Source organism: Octodon degus, unplaced genomic scaffold (assembly GCF_000260255.1).
Source record: "Octodon degus isolate 3935 unplaced genomic scaffold, OctDeg1.0 scaffold00009, whole genome shotgun sequence".
In the NCBI taxonomy this organism is placed as follows: Eukaryota; Metazoa; Chordata; class Mammalia; order Rodentia; family Octodontidae; genus Octodon; species Octodon degus.
This window is the reverse complement of record NW_004524585.1, coordinates 21,484,908-21,502,090: the sequence shown is the minus strand read 5'-3', so window position 1 is coordinate 21,502,090 and position 17,183 is coordinate 21,484,908. Positions and strand designations below refer to the sequence as shown.

Genomic DNA, 17,183 nt, shown 5'->3' with positions numbered 1-17,183 from the left:
TATATATATAGAGAGAGAGAGAAAGAAAGAGAGAGAGAGGGAGAGGGAAAGGAGAGGGAGAGCAAGAGCGAGAGGGAGAGGGAGAGGGAGAGAGAGGAGAGAATGAACACGAGTCAGGCCCCTCAGAGGCTTCCCTCTGGTCTCCTTCTTTGTGAATAAGGTCCCACTTGCCAACAGGTGTGTACTCACTAACATGGCAGTGCGCTGACGTGGCCAGAGCAGACATAATCCTGTCACCTCTCTGGGCTGTTCTTCTGGATATTTCTGTCTTGGGGATCAAGCCCTCAGTGAGCCAGTCTTGGAGGGATATCACATTTACACCACAGGAAAATACCCCACCACATTCAACCTATCAATAAATCTTACTTGTTTTGGCTTTTAACTAGGTCTGGAGATCTGCGCAGTGTGCTACTGCGCCCTGGGAAGTGACTGCTGTCACCTGTCACCTGGACTCTGGTGCTAGCTTCTCGAGCGGTGTTTCCGTCCCACTCTAGTCGCCTTCCAGTTCATTCTCAACAGAAGAGTTAGAACGAGCTTTTGGAAACTTCTTACGCTAAAACGTGGCGGCTTTCATGAAAGCTCAAAACTCCCCAGAAGTCCCTACTGCTGCCTCAGGGAACTGCATCGGTGTCCTGCTGTCCGCTTTCTAAGCTTTCCTGTCCTCTAGCCTGCCTTTCACTTTGTCTTCCGGCTTTAGCCACATCGGGCTTCTTGTGCGCTCCGCAGACCCGCCCAGTCTTTTGCCAGCTTGCGTCTTCTGCCTGCCGAGTGCTCCTCCAAGTTTCCTGCCTGGTTCACTTCTTTTCGACTCGGGTCTCAGCCGAAGTGCTAAGTCCCTAAAAGGAATTCATTACGCGCTCCTGATACTCCAGACCGCTTGTCCGCAGCGCGTCTCTCAGTCCGGTTCAGCCCCAGACTCATGGCCCTTAACACCTGCCTGCCCTGCAGTAATGTACTAATTTCCTTTACTAACGCTCCTTTACTACAAGCGCGGTGCTCAGATTTTTCAGTAGAGGGCACTAAAGGAACACAGCTCGGGCCAGGGCTGCTCCTGCTCTTTCCAGCTGCTGCAAGGTGGCCAGACAGTTCTCAGCGCAGGGGTGTGCACAGGGGGGAGCGCTTTGCCCTCGTCAGGCGCGGGAACGCATTGCACCCCGGAGACCCTGCAGCCCCGCTGGCCTTGCTGATCACCTTCCTCTCCGCCTTCTATGCCCAGTTTCCAGGCCACCCTGATGTCCTGATTTTTCTCTGTACTGTGTCCTCCCTCCCTGGGGCACACAATCCTTTGCATGCCACCACTTCCCCCCAGAAGCTTTTGCACAGGGCTCCTGCCACAGAGCTCTCTTGTCCCATTGCACACCTGTGCCCCAGCTGAGGTCCCCTCCCCAGCCTCCCCACCCACCCGCACTGCCTCCTGCATGTCCTGAAAACTGACTCTGGCTCCCATCACAGTGAGTTCCTCCGCTACCCAGTCGGTGGAGGACACTATTTTCTCCAGTGAGATCCATACCCTTGGAGAGTCATCCTCTTTCCAAATTTGTCTTTCCTTATATATGCTCTTTTATTGTAATACAGTTTTCTTATATAGCTATGCTTTTATCATTATTAATAACTCTTTTTTGTTAAGCTTCCTTTATTTAAAACACCCTGTGACACTCTTGACTGAACCTAGTTGGCTACAATTCTCTTTTATATCCTTGTAATTTCACTTATAGTATTAATCACAAACTCGTATTTATTCGTGAATCTATTTTTTTTTTTTTTTTATGTATTTACTACAAGGTCCACAGCATCTACAGGGTCTCACTATATTGATAGAACTCCTGGTGATCCTCCTGTTTTCAGCCTCCCAAGCGCTGTGCTTATAAGTGTGTGTCATCACACCCAGTCTCAATTGCTTCTCAGTGTGCCCTGGGGACAGCGCCGGCACGGCACCACGGGGGATTGAACCCCAGCCTCTGCACTCTGCCCAATCAGGCGCTTTAGTCCACTGAGCTATTTGGCCAGCCCTATGAATCTATTTTTTAATGTTACTCTCCTCCATTGGACTACAGGCACAAATAGGACATGCATCGTGTCTGTTTTGTGGCCTTCCTGGTGCTTCATAATGGTTGGCTTATAAAAAGCACTCAATAAATGCTTGTTGCATGAATGAGTACTGTGTGGCCAGGTTCATTTTCTGCTAATTTATTCTGTTGTGTTCCTTGCATGCCCTGTTAACTCTTCTCAGGCCTTGCTATGTACTCCGAAGATCAGACAAGATGTATCCTGCAGTCTGCGGCACTAGAAGGGATCTCATTTTTGTTCTCTACAAACAAAATAAGCCATAACTTTATATGCTGCCATCTCCACATTATAATCTATTGTGGCAGTGATGTTCACAGTCTCGGTTGCTCTTGAATGCTTTCTTCTAGCTATGTCCACATCTTAAGATCTATATTTCTTTTGCAAAGAAGACTTAGGAGAGTTAGAAAGTATTTGGACTCCAGCTACTACTAGCGCTATGGTTTCTAATTTGTCACACAAATTCCACTTCAAAATGTAAATCCTAGCAGGGCCTGCTGGGTAATTGACGTGACTAGGCTCAGTTTAAGGAAATAGCGAAAAATAGGGATTATGGTGAGTTGCACAGCACATTTCACCTGAATGCATTTGATCAAAATTTTTGTAAAAACATCACACAAGCCAAACAAAACAAGAACAAGGAGCACTGGCCTCCTGACTGCCACCTGGCACACCTGGCCTAAAAGCCTGGCTCCAGAAAGTATCCTGAAGTTCAAGGACCAGGAATTTTAAAATGAGAAGCACTTAACTTCAAGTTCCTTCTACCCATTTGTTTTGCTGAAGAAGGGTATTAAATAAATTATGGCACTTACCATTATCACTATTTTATAAAAAAGAACAAAAATTATCAACAAAAACTAGGAAGGACACAATCTCCAGATACTGCTATCAAGAAAGAACAATTGCCAGAGTTACGTCATCTTCCATGTTTTTGTCTTTTGACTAGAGATGGGAAGAAACTTTGTTATGACACACACCCAGGGTACAAGTCAGAAAGACCTTGAAAACTTAAAACTCTGACATGATTTACAAGACCCAACTCTTGAAATACAGGGGGAAGAGATGACTTACATATTTACTTGTTAGAACTCCATTGCTTCTAAAACACAAGCAAGCTGCAGACTTCTGGTGTATTCCACAGTAATGCTCAGGAAACAGAAATCAAGGACTAACCACTATTTTTCATTCTGATTAGGGAGAGTCCTATTTTCCTGCACTGGAGGAAGACAAAGTTTTTCAAAGTAGCTGTGTAGCTCACATTGCCTTGGAAAGTTTCATCATAACAATTCAGTATGCAAATCATTATCTGCTTTTTAATGAAATGATTTTTTTTAATTGACTTGCTCCAGAAAGGAACCAAGGTGATTTATATACATATTTATGTGTGTGTAGCATAATATTAAGAAATAAGGACAATGTGAAATAAAGACAGAAAAAATATTTTGTCACCAATAAGATAAATAATCAAACTCCTGCTATGAAATCTGACTCGAAGTAGGTCACAACTCTGACCCAAGGGAGGCCACCAGGGTGAAGGGCAGGTCCTTTGGTTGGATGACAGTGTGCATGTGTTCCCTAATGGAAAAGAATCTATTCAGCTCCTGCCAACTGTTGCTAGGGAATGTTCCAAAAGAACTTGGAAACTGCAGTTTCTATAAGATTTGGAAATATCTATTTTTACCAACTTCCCATCCATGTGATTTAAAACATTGGCATATTGGTTAATTAGGCCAGTGCATAGAGCTTAGAAAACACGTGTGCTGGAAAGACATGAAGCGTGCTGGAATCATCGGGAGAGCTCTTCCCGACTGCAGGGGCCTCGGCCCTATCCCAGACGGCCGCATGAGAGACATCTCAGAGTGGGACGAGTCCACGCACTGTGAGAGCACCCCCAAGGGCTTCTAGCCCTCATCTGTAGTTAGAAATCACTGCTGTCAAAAATTAAGAAAAATGAAACAAGTTATTCCTGCTCGCTTCCTGGTGCTCTGCCTCCCAAGTCTTGATAGCGTCCACGTCCTGCTACCTGGGGACAGCACCCCGACAAGCGGGTCCCTGGAGTGCACTGTGTCTAAGGCCCAGCCGGATCTCGAGGGTCGTGGGTATTTACTTTGGTTCCTGTTTTCTCCGCTTTTATGAAAATGTTTTCCCAGAGGATCTGAACAACAGGAAACATGAGATAGAAAGCTGTGCCAATCTTGATTTACGTAGGAACAGTGAAAATAAATTACAATTCTGAGCTTTGGGAGATGGAAAATTTCCTGAGAAATCGCAGGTGAGAACACTTTCCAGACTTCGGCGACACAGTGCATTTGCAAACAGCGCTTGGGACGGGGCCAGATCACCGGGCGCTGCACCGAGGCTTCCCTTCCTTCTCTGGCCGCGCTCTGCCCCACCTTCGCTCTCTTACCTTTTTGTGCTTATGATACTGGAGGCAGCCATCGTGCTTCAGCACAAACCACCTCTTCCTCCAGCCCTTCACGAAGCCCGAGTGAGTCCGCTTGTGGAGATAGCCACGGCAGGTTGGCCACGGGGTATTGGGACAGCGGCTGATGTCAGATCCCACCACTAGAGTCAGGATGTCTGGACCTGGGAGGATGAATTTGGGATGGGTTCAGTGGGTAAAATTCTTACAATCACTTTCAAAGATGAGATGCGGGAGGAATGGAGGAGGAAAAGCTACAATTGTTAGAAATGGAATGAATTAGAATCCTCGCATTGGAATGAGTCACATCTCTTATTTATTTACTTATTTGTATTTTAGGGAAGGGTCTACAGGGTGTTCAGGGTCTCACTACTAGATCAGACTCATAGTGATTCTCCTGTTTACAGCCCCTCCCAAGAGCTAGGATTACAGGGGCGTGACATCACGCCCAGTCTCAATTGCTATTTCAGGGCGCCCCACGGTTGGAGCTGACAAGGCCGGCCCAAGGATTGAATCCTCGGCCCCTCTGCCTGCTCTCAGGAACTTTAATCCGCTGAGCTATTTGGCCAACTCTTTTCTTATCATTTAAACCTTCATATTGATGAGGAAAATTAAAACAGGAGAACCAAAGTAAATTCCTTAAGGAGGCTCAGCGCATCAGATTATAATTTTAGAGACAACTCTCAATTTATGTTGAGTTTAGCCCTGAATTTCCCAATTCCGCCTTCGCCTGCTACACCTCACCTAGTGCCTGGACCCCAGCAGTGCTCCCTTTCCCACAGGAATGGTTACTGCCCAGCTTGAGGAAACCCTTGCACCTGTTAACGTGAGGTTACTGCTTACCCATTGTTCTGAGGCTGCCAGCGCGGAGACTTACCGCACACCTAGCTGGTGATGCCTCAAGACAACTCTCTGAATGTCACTCAGACAGATAGCAACCCTGACATGCTTTGAAGACTGCAAATGGGCTATGACTTCATTTACAATTCCTCTGAGAGGGAGGCCACATCCCCGAAGGGGGACATTTGGCCTTGGCAGCGCTGACTTCATCAGGATGTCTGACATTGAGATTACCGATCTGTTTAGAGCTGTCTATGGAAATGGGGGTCAGCAAGGAGACTCCTCTTCTATAAATGACAAGCTCCAACCCAGGGGATCATTCCTGGCTGAGCTACATGGCCCTGAAAATAAAGATTTGTCCCAGAAAGGCTGACACAGTCTCAACTTTAGCAGCACGCAATGCACCTCAGTAATTAAATAACTCTCTGTGTGTCAAGATAATTCTTCATTGCCATGTAAATACATTTTAATTTATTGAACTGCCCTTAAGCTCCTGTCAAAAACACATCCAGAAAAATTAGAAGAAATGCTCCAGATTGACCGGCAACCCACAAATGTCTTTGTCTTTGGACTTTAGTCCCCAAAGAACTGAACTCCTGGACTAATATGCATAGTTGACACGTCTGCCAATTTATTTATGTACTGTTGCAATGGGCTGCCCCTGGAGGTCATTTTCCTCTTGCTTACAGAGTCTGAATATGGGTTTCTCTGATACTGATCAGGATAAGCCTGTGTTTCTATCTGGCCATAAACATAACTTGGTGTACCGCAAAAATTCTCTCGGGGGCAGGCGTACAGATGGCCTTGCTGCAGCACGGTGTCATCATAGGAGAGGGAAGTTTTTCACATTCAGAGTTAGGACATGAGCTGGATGCATGGGGACTTGCCAGGTTCCAAACAGCTGTCAAGCAGTGATGTTGTACTCTCTATCCCTGTTCCCATCTGGGCCTCGGAAGACTTGGACCTGGTACTCCCAGAGAAGCTTGATTTGATACTTTAGACTTTTGATGTTAGCTTCAAATGAGGTTATTTGTATAGCCGTTGTAGTTTTTATATGGATGTGTTTAAAGAACTAAAAAGCCAAGTACACAAGTTTAAAGCCTCATTGTTTTGGCTTATATTTATTAACCTACGGGGGGCCTAAAATTAGAAAGTGTCTTAGTTCAAAGCTTCTCATACTAACTGTAAATGCAGATGAGTCAGTGTTTTGTTAAAAGCTGTGTCCTCCTCAGGAGGCAGGACTCTGAGATTTCGTATTTACAATGAATCTCTGGTTATGGTCCTCCACATTTGAGTCATGAGTGCCATGAGTCCCTTTGGTTTCCAAAAGCTCTCCTATTTAGCACAGTCTCTGCTACCAACTATCATATTTATTTCTTTCCTCAACAGCAGTGTTGCTTCCCCTCCTGGTTTCACTTTGAGCCCCAACATTTCTTAGCAACTTTATCCTCTCCCCTTGTATTACTCCCTTTTGCTATATATCTCTCATTGTGGAGAAAGGAAATACATCACCACTTGCCTTCTCTCCTGGACATCTTGCTTGTGTCTGCTGGTAGATTAAATGGGGGGTGGGTGGGTACAGAAGGCAAATGCTGCAACCTGAGTCAGAAGAGCCAAGCAAATTGCTATTTTCATAGGATGCAAGCATTTGAAAAATCAACTGCTTCAGCAAATTCAATTCTTCGGTGATGACGTCTTTCGAAACAAAAGCTATGTAGGAAATCCGTTTTCACTAGCACTTTGGCTTAGAGTTTCGGAAGAAAGGCATTGTGGTGAGGTTATTTACAACTAGAGGAAAGAGAAAAATAATTTCTTTTTCTAATTCACACTTTCTCCTTGGCTCACTGTCTTCTTATTATGCCACCAATCTTAAACTGTGTCAGAGTCGCACCTCTGCTGTCAGACAAACCCTTCCACCCTTGCAAGCAAGGATGAGAAATGTGCAAGACGCATGCTGTCCCTGAGGGTTAGCACTGCGTTCAGCAGCTTAGGACCCAGACTCCAGAGCCATTTTTATGTTTGATTTTTAGTAAAGCCTCCACTTGGGAACCCATAATACCTTATGGAAGCAAAAGACTTCCAGGGTGGTTAAGCTATCTAGCATTCCTTTACGGTCTTCATTCATTTAAAAAATCTTCTACTTAATGATCTAAATAGTCAATCCTAAAAAAGTCAAAACCAGAATGTAAGGGAGACTCAGTTAAAACAAAGACTCACACAGAGATCTTGCCATTCACAGAGTGGCAATGAAGATTTGAAAAAAAAAAAAAAAACCCTCTTGATTTTCTCTTGAGCAAAACAAAGGTCATGTATGTAGTTATGGGTGGTAAGTATCATTGAGTGATGATCCTAATCATAAAGTTAGACTTTGCAATAGTCAGTGACTCTTCTTTCTCATGCCAGCCTGAGACATAAAATGACACTTGTGTCAGAGGCCAGCAAAGAAGGCTTCTAATCCTGGGACTGGGACTGCCCTGTTCTGCAGATGCTGGGCTGGTTGGGAAAGATGCACCACAGAGAGTTGGTGAGCAGGGTAGGTGCACAGGCCACCACTCCCAAAACCATATTTAAAATAGCCTTCCCAGGAGTCTGACATATGTGAGATTTAGGATTCAATATTATGTGAACAGTGATTTGATGCTCTTAAATCCAAATCAGCTCCATGGTTGCATCTGTTCTTCTCAGAGGCCCACCTCTTTGTAGTAATCCTGTCCTGTTTTGTTCTACTCTGCCTCCATGCACCATCACTGACCACAAATTTTAGAATGCATGTGGAATCCATGTTTTGTGTGCAGGGTATCTGCTCAGGAAGTGTTCATTCATTGCTGTTGACTCAGGAGCAGAGAGCCAAGCTTGGCACGGGGATGTCTTTGACTGCAAGGTCCCTTTCTGCTTTGTTTTATATTATATTCTCCTCCTCTGTCCTTGCCGTGGCTATTCTTAACGATGTGTATTACAAACTTTTGAGAATGGTTAATGGGAAGAGATAGGAAAGGTTCAGAGATATTGCCTGCAAGTGAAGTGCTGGGACAGCTTTGGTTGTTCTGTTTGGAAGCTTCTGGTCAGAGCTCAGACCAGAATGCTAATAGGAAGCCAGACTGTAAAGACCAGGCTGGGGAGGTTTCTGCTGGGAAGGACAGCATTGGTTGTTGGACTGTGGATGATTTGTGTTATGGGTTGGCAAAAGGTTTGATTGCACTTTGCTCCTGTCCAGAGACTCTACCTGAGACTGAGATTAAGCACAGTGGACTAGTTAATATTGAAAAAGAAATGTCAAAGCAGCCAAATGTTGGGGCAATGGTGTGGTTGTTGTTGGGAGCTTTTAGCCAGATTTATGTTAAGAATGAAGAGCATAGAATCCAAAAGGATGATTTAAAATGTTGTGTTTGTCCAGAAAGGAAACGCCAGGAAGACTGTGGACTGCAAAGACAGAGCTGAGAAGATTTCCATTGCTGAGAAGGAACAGGAGAGTAGGAAAGATGTCCTGAAGACATCACAGGAGGTGGCAGGTTCTTGCCCTTTGAAGCCTCAGAATCACAAGGGTGAATGACTGTGCTTTGAGGAAAAAAACTGCACAGTCCCAGGTTCCAGAATGGAGGCAGTGGCTCCACCAGGTTGCAGAACGGAGGTGGTGGCCACACCAGATTGCAGAATGGTGCCGGCATAGAGAATTTGTTTCTCAGAATAGGGTCAGAGTACTCAGCAATCCAGGCACTTGACCCTTACAGGCAAGGGAGAAGAAATCTTGGCTACTGCTCCAGTTGGCAGCAGCCCTTGGCATCATCCATGTGGCTTATTCAGTGGAAACCTCAGAAGTTTGACAAAGCAGGGAATGTGGATGGCCTAAGGAAAGCTGCAAAAAGGGAGAAAAGCAGGCCTGAGAGAAAAGCCGTAGGAGCTACCAGCAGAAGTGCCATAGGGGTGGAGCCACGTAAGGCTTTTGGAGCTCACAGCTCATTACAGGTTGCTTTGGATGATCCACAGGGAACTACTGGACTTAACATTTGCCCTTCTGGACTTTGGGCTTGTTTTGGTCCCAATTGTTTGTGCCCTGCTGTGTACATCTTTTGGAATGACAATGCTTATCTTGTGCCTTTGCATGTTGGGAGTGTTTAACTTTTCATTTGTAGAGGGACTCACAGCTAAGAGTTTGCCTTAGATCTTGGAAGCTTGGGACTTGGACTTTTCAGCAATGCTGAAACTGTTAGGACTTTGGCAACTCTTAGAGATGGACTAAAATGTCTCTTCCATAAACGGATGTGCATGAGTTTTTGGAGGGCCAGGGGATACATGTCATGGTTCTGATATTATACAGTGTTCAAGTTGTAAAATGTTTAAGCATGTCTATGTACCTGGAAATTGGCTTTAGAAAGTATATGTCTAGTTGCCAAGTTGACAAAGGGTGGTGTTAGTTGATACATTGTACCAATCTGTCTGAATCAGCTCAGGCAGGTTTTGGGGCAGGGCCCAACCTGGGCGCTATTCGGCCATCACTGGGGTGTGACTGGTTCAACCCTAGGGCCATGGGCCACCCCAGAGTGACTCAGCACAAAAAATGTATATAAAGGAATTGGGGAAGACTTTCTGCCCTGGCCCTGTTTTGCTTCCTTGGAGAAGTCCCTGTCTTTCAAGGAGCTACTATCTTTGCTGTGGAGCACCAGTCTTTGCAGTCAGCATAGAAGGGAGAGGGAGGCTTGATGCATGTCACAGCTGCTGCTCTTTCTCTGCTCTTCATTGCTTTCTGCCGCCATGAACTGCTGTCATTCGCCTTGTAGCCAGTGGAGTATGAACTGAAACCTCCACAAACTGTAAGCTAAATAAACCTTTCCTTCCTTCATTTTGAGCATTGGTATTTGTTCCAGCAAAGAGTAAAAAATAACTAAGACACACACACACACACACACACACACACACACACACACACACACAGAGTAGGTGCACATGAAGTCAGTTTGGTACAGGAACGTGAGCATGCTGTGCTGACCATGCCTTTTGTTCATGCATGGTGTTATGCTAAGATCTCTTTCTATTTCCCTCGTTTTTGCCTTTATTTCTTTGTTTCCCACCCCCTTTTTCTCCCCTTCTTCCTTTCTTTTTGAGCCAGCAACAGTGTTTTTAAAAGTCTATCCTTAGGCCCGGCAAGATAGCTCAGTGGACTAAGCACCTGCTTAGGCAAGTGCAGGGACCAGGGTTCAATCTCCGGCACCATATGCAGCACCGGCCCTGGCCCGGAACCCTGAGCCGGCCACCAAGACTGGGTGTGGTGGTGCACCCCTGTAATCCCAGCACTGGGGAGGTTGAAAGCAGGAGGATCTTTGTAGTCCAAGCTGTGTAGTGAGACCCTGCACCAAATACATAAATTAAAAAGCAAAAGTTTATCCTTGGCACTCTGTGTACATCTTACATATTGTGTAGAAGTGAGGCACAGCATGTATCGTGGTTTGCTTCTCCATTCCTTCACGGATGGTCACCCAGACTACCCCTAATTTCTTTTTATTGCATAGACTGCTGCAACAAATGTCCTTGGATGTGTCTCTTCAGCAGTATTTTGGGCTTATCTGCCTGCAAGTACAGCTGTTGGACATAAGATTCACAGGTACTTCTGTAGGAACTGCCAGATTGCTCTCCAAAATGCCTGCATCTCCAGAGTAGAGGAAGGCTTCCCACCCTTACCTTCTTGTCTGCCTGGCATCTAATCTTTTTGTCCTCTTAATCTAGTGGGGCAAAATTATTAATAAATATAAATATTAATAAATTATGAATTATCTTCATGATAATTTACATTTCTTGTTCACAGATAAAGTCAGGCAGGCCAGATAGCTTAGTGGACTAAAGCATCTGCCTAGGCAGACATAGGGGTTGGGGTTCAATCCTTGGCTTGTAGTGCTGGCCCTGCCTGCAGGGCACACTGGGACGGTGACTGAGACTGGGCGTGGTGGTGCATGCCTGTAATCCCAGTGCGTTGCAGGCTGAAAACTGGAGGATCGCTACAAGTCTGATCTGTGTAGTGAGACCCAATACTAAACAAATAAAAATAAAATAATGTCATTCTCCTAGATTCTTTTATGGGTATTTCTTTTCAATTTAAAGTGGATGTCTTTTGTGCAACTGGAGTCCACTTTTGTATTTGGTCTAAAGTTTAAAGCATTTTGTGCTAGTTTTTGTACTAAAACATGGCACTTAAAATTTTGTCATTCCATCCTTTGTTTAGTGGTGCTACCTTTACCATATACAAACTTTTAAGAAATATTTGAGTATGCTTTTGAAATTTCTAGCTCATTCAACTTCACTGGTATATCATCTGTTCTATGGAAGTACTTCACTTTTTATCTGTTATATGGATTTTTAATATACCTGAATAGCTGGTACGGTATGAAATGTTTATTTGCTATTTCTTGTCCTACTTACAAAGAAAGAAACTATTATTCTGCATCACTTTTATTTATTTATTTATTTTGGGTGCCAGAAATTGAGCTCAAGATCTCACACTTGCCAGGCAGGCGCCATGTCCCTGAGCCATGTCTGTGGCCTCTATTCGGCATATTTGAATATAAGTGTGATACACTGCTCAAAATACTGTATAATATTTTATTGGACTGTGGCTGAAATTTTAAATTAATATTGAGAGATTTAAGTTCATTACAGATTTTTCCATCCATAAAGATACTCTGTTTCAGGTATTGTTCTTTCATTATCTTGATAGAGTTACAAAAAACCAAAACTCTTGTTGCATCCTTTGTTAGAATCTTAATTGTCTTGCCTTTTTTTTCTCTCTCTCTTTTTAATCATACAGTATCTTCCTTCCATTTTCCTTTTGTTTATTATTGGTATAAGCAAAGACTACTGAGTTTTATAAGGAGATCTTGGATTGGTCAGTTCGTATTTAGCTCTAGGTATCAGTCTACTGATTTAGTTATACTCATAATTTGCAAGCAATGATGGTTTGTCTCTCTTCTTTCAGACAAAATATGATGTCTTTACTCTTCTTATTTGTGTTATTGCAATTGTAAGGACCTTTGATATAATGATAAGGAAAATTGTTTTGATTTGTAATGTTCCTTTCAATCTCAAAAAAAAAAAAAAAAAAAAAAAAAAAAAAAAAAAAAAAAAAAAAAAAAAAAAAGAATGTGTCCAAAATATCTTCATTGATTATTTTTGTTCTTCTGCTTGTGAGATTGGGATTGTTTTAGAACCATGGTTTGTCCTTTGTCTCCTAAAGGCCCACATGCAAAAGTCTTGGTTGCCAGCCTGTGGTGCTCTTGTTAGATTGTAGAATATTTAAGAGTTGTAGTCTAGTAGAAGGAAGTTGGGCTACTGGAGCTGGGCCTCCAGGCGGCACTGGGACCCTGGTCTCTTCCCTTCACCTCACTCTCTCTCCTCCTGGCTACTATTAGGGGAGCAGCCTCCTTCACCATGTGCTCCTACTGTTACGTACTGTGCCACCACAGCCCACCACAGCAGGGCTGAAGGACCACGTACTGAAACCCCTGAAACGGTAAGTGAAAGTAAACATTTTCTCTTCATAAGTTTGTTATCTCTGGTATTTTGTTACACTGAGAGAGAGGTGAATAACAGATAGGTAGCCATCATCGAATGATGAAAAATAACTACTGTTTCTACTAGTTAGAGGACTATAAAATTATAGGCACATACAGACGTTTATTAAATTATATTATTGTTCTATATATTGAGTCCTGTTTTTTTAGATTATTGATGTAATATGTTGAATTAAAACATTTTCTTATAATAAATCATACATAAGGCTATAAACTCTCCTTCATTATAATGTTATTGCTTTTTCATGAATAGTTTGGTTTATTTTTTATTTTATTTTATTTTTGTATTGTAGGGAAGAGTCTACAGGGTGTTCAGGTTCTCACTACTAGATTGGACTTGTAGTGATCCGCCTGTTTACAGTCTCCCAAGAGCTGGGATTACAGACACACGCCACCTTATCCAGTCTCAATTGCTGGCTCAGAGTGCCCCGGGGGCAGGCCTGGGAATTACCCCCCCCATACCTGCTTGCAGGCACTTTAATCTGCTGAGCTAATTGGCCAGCCCCTAATAGTTTGGTTTAGACAATCCTTATTTTTATTTGGATATGTGAAATGCACATATTATATTGATTTTATATTAATCTAGTTCTGGCATCAAACTTACAGTAGCCTCACGAGGTGTGTGTGGCCTGAATAAAAGCAAACCCTGAACCCTTCTGCACAACACTAAGATGTATTTTAAACACACACACACACACACACACACACACACACACACACACAGAGAGAGAGAGAGAGAGAGAGAGAGAGAGAGAGAGAGAGAGAATTAGCTGAGATGGGTTCACTATACTCTAGTAAACCATATAGAATAGAATATTTGCAGATAAAATTAATTCTAGCCACAAAAATAATCTTTTGGGCTTCTGGATAGGGAGTAAGGTGGAAATGGGAACAAGGAAGGGATGAGGTACGAGGTTTACTCAATAATACCTTTATTATAATTCCGAAAACTTAGTATTTCTCTTGCACCAATTGAAACATTCTAAATACTTCTAGAAAATGTCATAAATTTCAATTTAATTTATATAGTTCTACAAAATAACATTGTCATTGCTTTAAAGACGTTATTTTTCCCTTTTGTTTATTTTATTTGCATGTTTTTGTTTTATTATTTATCAATGCTACCAGAAGTCTGTCTCTATATTAAAGCATTTTAAAGAACCATGGCTTAACTGTATTTTGTACTTTTCTTTTAATTCTCTATTTTAATAACTTCTACCCTAACTTTTTTCTGAGTTCCTTGATTCCTTGATTTTTTAAGGCTTACATTGTTGCTTTTTTTTTTTATTTATTGACTTGAAATTTTACTCAGTTAACTTAAAGTTATATTGCTTTTGATAAATGTATCTATTACAAATTCTGAATATTTATGCAGTTGTACTATCCAAAATTAATATGTAGTTTTTCATTGTCACTCAGTTATAAATAATATAATTACTTGGTAGCATTTACAAATAGAACATAGAACTTTTTAAAAAGATTTTTTAATTAATTTTAAGTTAATTGTATGATGGACAAATAATGTAATTGATCCCTGTGATATTGAGCCTTTAGAATTTGTTGAGGCCTAATTCATAGTCCTGAGCTTGTCAATTTTTGCGAGTGTACTTTTGTACTCAGAAGAGAATATGTAAGACCTGTGGGACAGAGTACTTATTCTTTTAAAATCTGCTGGCCAGGCTCACATTTACTTTGATGTTTTTTCAAGTTTTAAGTATTGATTCTTTAAAAAAAAATATTTTACTTTTTAAAGAGCATCTGACCTGTCTGCCCTGTTAACAAATTTTTGGTGTGTAATGTACTTTGACTGCCTGTAAATCTAGCAACTGCAGCTCTCTAGAGCTTATTCACTTGTAGAACTGAAATTTTATACCCATTGATTCACAACTCCCTCTTTAAATGTTCCTCTGACAATCACCATTTTATCTTTTGTATCTATGATTTTGCCTATCTGGAATAGTTGAAATCAGGCAGCGCTTAGCCCATGACTGGCTTATTCCATTTCGTGTCCTGTCCACACCATTTATCCATGTTGTCACACAGCAGGATTTCTTTCTTCTTAAAAGCTGAGTAATTTTCAACTGAATGTTTATGCCCTTTTTCTTTTTTTTTTTTTTGTTTTTTCCCTTTTTAAATTAATTTTATTGAGAAACAAATACCAATGAGACAGTTTCAAAACAGGTTAGTAGGACAGTTACAATAATTATACATTGCATATTGTTGTCTTCATAGTAATTATTCATAGTAGAAGATGCAGACAGGATATTTTGTCCAAACACTATTAGGACAAATCTTTCTTGTCACTAAACTAAGAGAAAGTAGCTGTATATCTATCCTAACTATTTTGTATATACAGATACAAAATGGTCCTTCATTTATATCCCCCTTTTTTTAGTTTTGTCAGAGATGGGTATTCCATTGCCATTTAAATATTGTGGGTGCATGAATTCAGCAAAATAATCCAATATAGTCCAGTAGTCCATAATAGTAGTGGTTTGTCTGTAGGACTGTATGCCCTTTTTCTTTAATTTGTTTCAGCCTTGACTGTTATTAATAGTGCTGCAATTAATATGGGAATGTGATAGTCTTCAGGAGCCTGATTTTATTCTTTTTAACTAAATACTCACAAGTTAGATCACTGAGTCACGTGGCAGTTCTTTTAATTCTTTGAAGACCCTTATGTAAAGGATCCTTATGTGTTTTGAAGACCAACTTTTTAGCAGAAATTTTGTAATTTAATGTAGCCCTATTTCCTTATTTTTGCTTTTGTTACATATGTTTTTAATATTGTAACAAAAAACCACTGTTAGACCAGTATTATGAAAAATTTTTTCTTTGTTTTTTTCTCTAAGATTTGTGGTTTTTAGTTCTTACTTCATTTTGGGTTGACTTCATGTGTGCTACAAGATAAGGACCAAATTATGTTTTATTTTAGGTGAAATCCTGACTTTTAGTCTCAGTACCCTCTCAAAGATCATTTGACCAGCACTGCATGGACTTATTTCTAGGCTGTCTATTCTGTTCCACTGATCTGTTAATTTCTTTTTAAGCCAGTAATCCAGTGCTTTATAACTCAAAAAATCTACAATTTTGAAACATATTTTGAAATAAAGAAGAAAGATGCTTCCACTTTTGCTCTTCTTTTTCAGTATAAACTTGGTTGTTTACCATCTTTGTGATTTCACATAAATTTTAGAATTTTTCGTTTGTGCAAAAACTGTTCTTAGGGTTTTTGATAGACATTGCATTGAATCTATAGATGGCTTCAGGCAGTATGGATAATTTAACCATGTTACATTTCCCAACCCAAGAATGTAGGATGTCTTTTCATTGTTTGTGACAATTTAATTCACTGATGGTTGTAATTTTCAATATAAACATCTTGTATTTCCTTACCTAAGATTATGCCTAAGTATTTTATTTGGTATGGTGCTATTATTCACTGAATTCTTTTCTTAGTTTCCTTTTCAAATAGTTAACTGCTAGCCTATAAAAAAAAGCAATCACCTTTGTTTGCTGAGTTTGGTATCCTAAAACCATACTGATTCGATTATTGGCCCTCACGGCTTCTTTTTGGTACCACAAGGTTGCCTCTATCCAAGGTCATGCCACTTGTGACAAGAAAAATTTAACTTCTTCTTTTCTGATTTGAGTGCAGTGACCCATCCAAGCTCCAAGACTGGAAAACAAGTACCTGTTCTTTGGGCAGATGTGAAGAAATTGAGGGTCCACATGCAGACATCAACTCATTCATTCCCCTTCTCATTCTAGTGAGAACTAGAATCCTTGCCTCTTGGCTTTGTTGAGCATGGGGAGGAGGATCACACCATTTACCTGACCAGTTTTTATCTCTGTTCTCCATCAGAGCCCAAGACTAACAAGATAGTCTCAGGTCCCTAGAGGATCTCCACTGAAAAAGCCAGGATGCTGGAAGCATATGCCACTTTTACTTTGCCTTTGAAAAGGCAGTAATTTTCTTCCTGAGGATATACTGCTATGCTGGGTGGAGAGATTTCTAGTCTGAGAGTATCTCAAATCTTGCTCCTGGTATTTGTCTGGAATGAGAGTCTTTTTTTAATTTCTTTTTAGATTTCTTAGGAAATTTTTCTATGAGTTGTTTCTAACTTGATATATTTATAGGGGAGAAGAAAGAGTGGGTCTTCCTACAATGTTAACTTGTAGACATCCTCCTTTGTGGACACTTATTTTATTTTCCTTTCCTTTCCTTTCCTTTCCTTTCCTTTCCTTTCCTTTCCTTTCCTTTCCTTTCCTTTCCTTTCCTTTCCTTTCCTTTCCTTTCC

General features: G+C 41.4%; 1 protein-coding gene across 1 annotated transcript in view; it reads right to left on the bottom strand.

Annotated features, from left to right (window-relative positions):
• The window catches only part of LOC101578038, a 116,491-nt gene that overhangs the window by 52,742 nt on the left and 46,566 nt on the right, over window positions 1-17,183 (bottom strand). Inside the window, exon 7 of the mRNA XM_004625467.2 lies at window positions 4,472-4,650. Coding sequence (XP_004625524.1) covers window positions 4,472-4,650 — 179 coding nt within the window. The remainder of the gene's footprint in view (window positions 1-4,471; window positions 4,651-17,183) is intronic.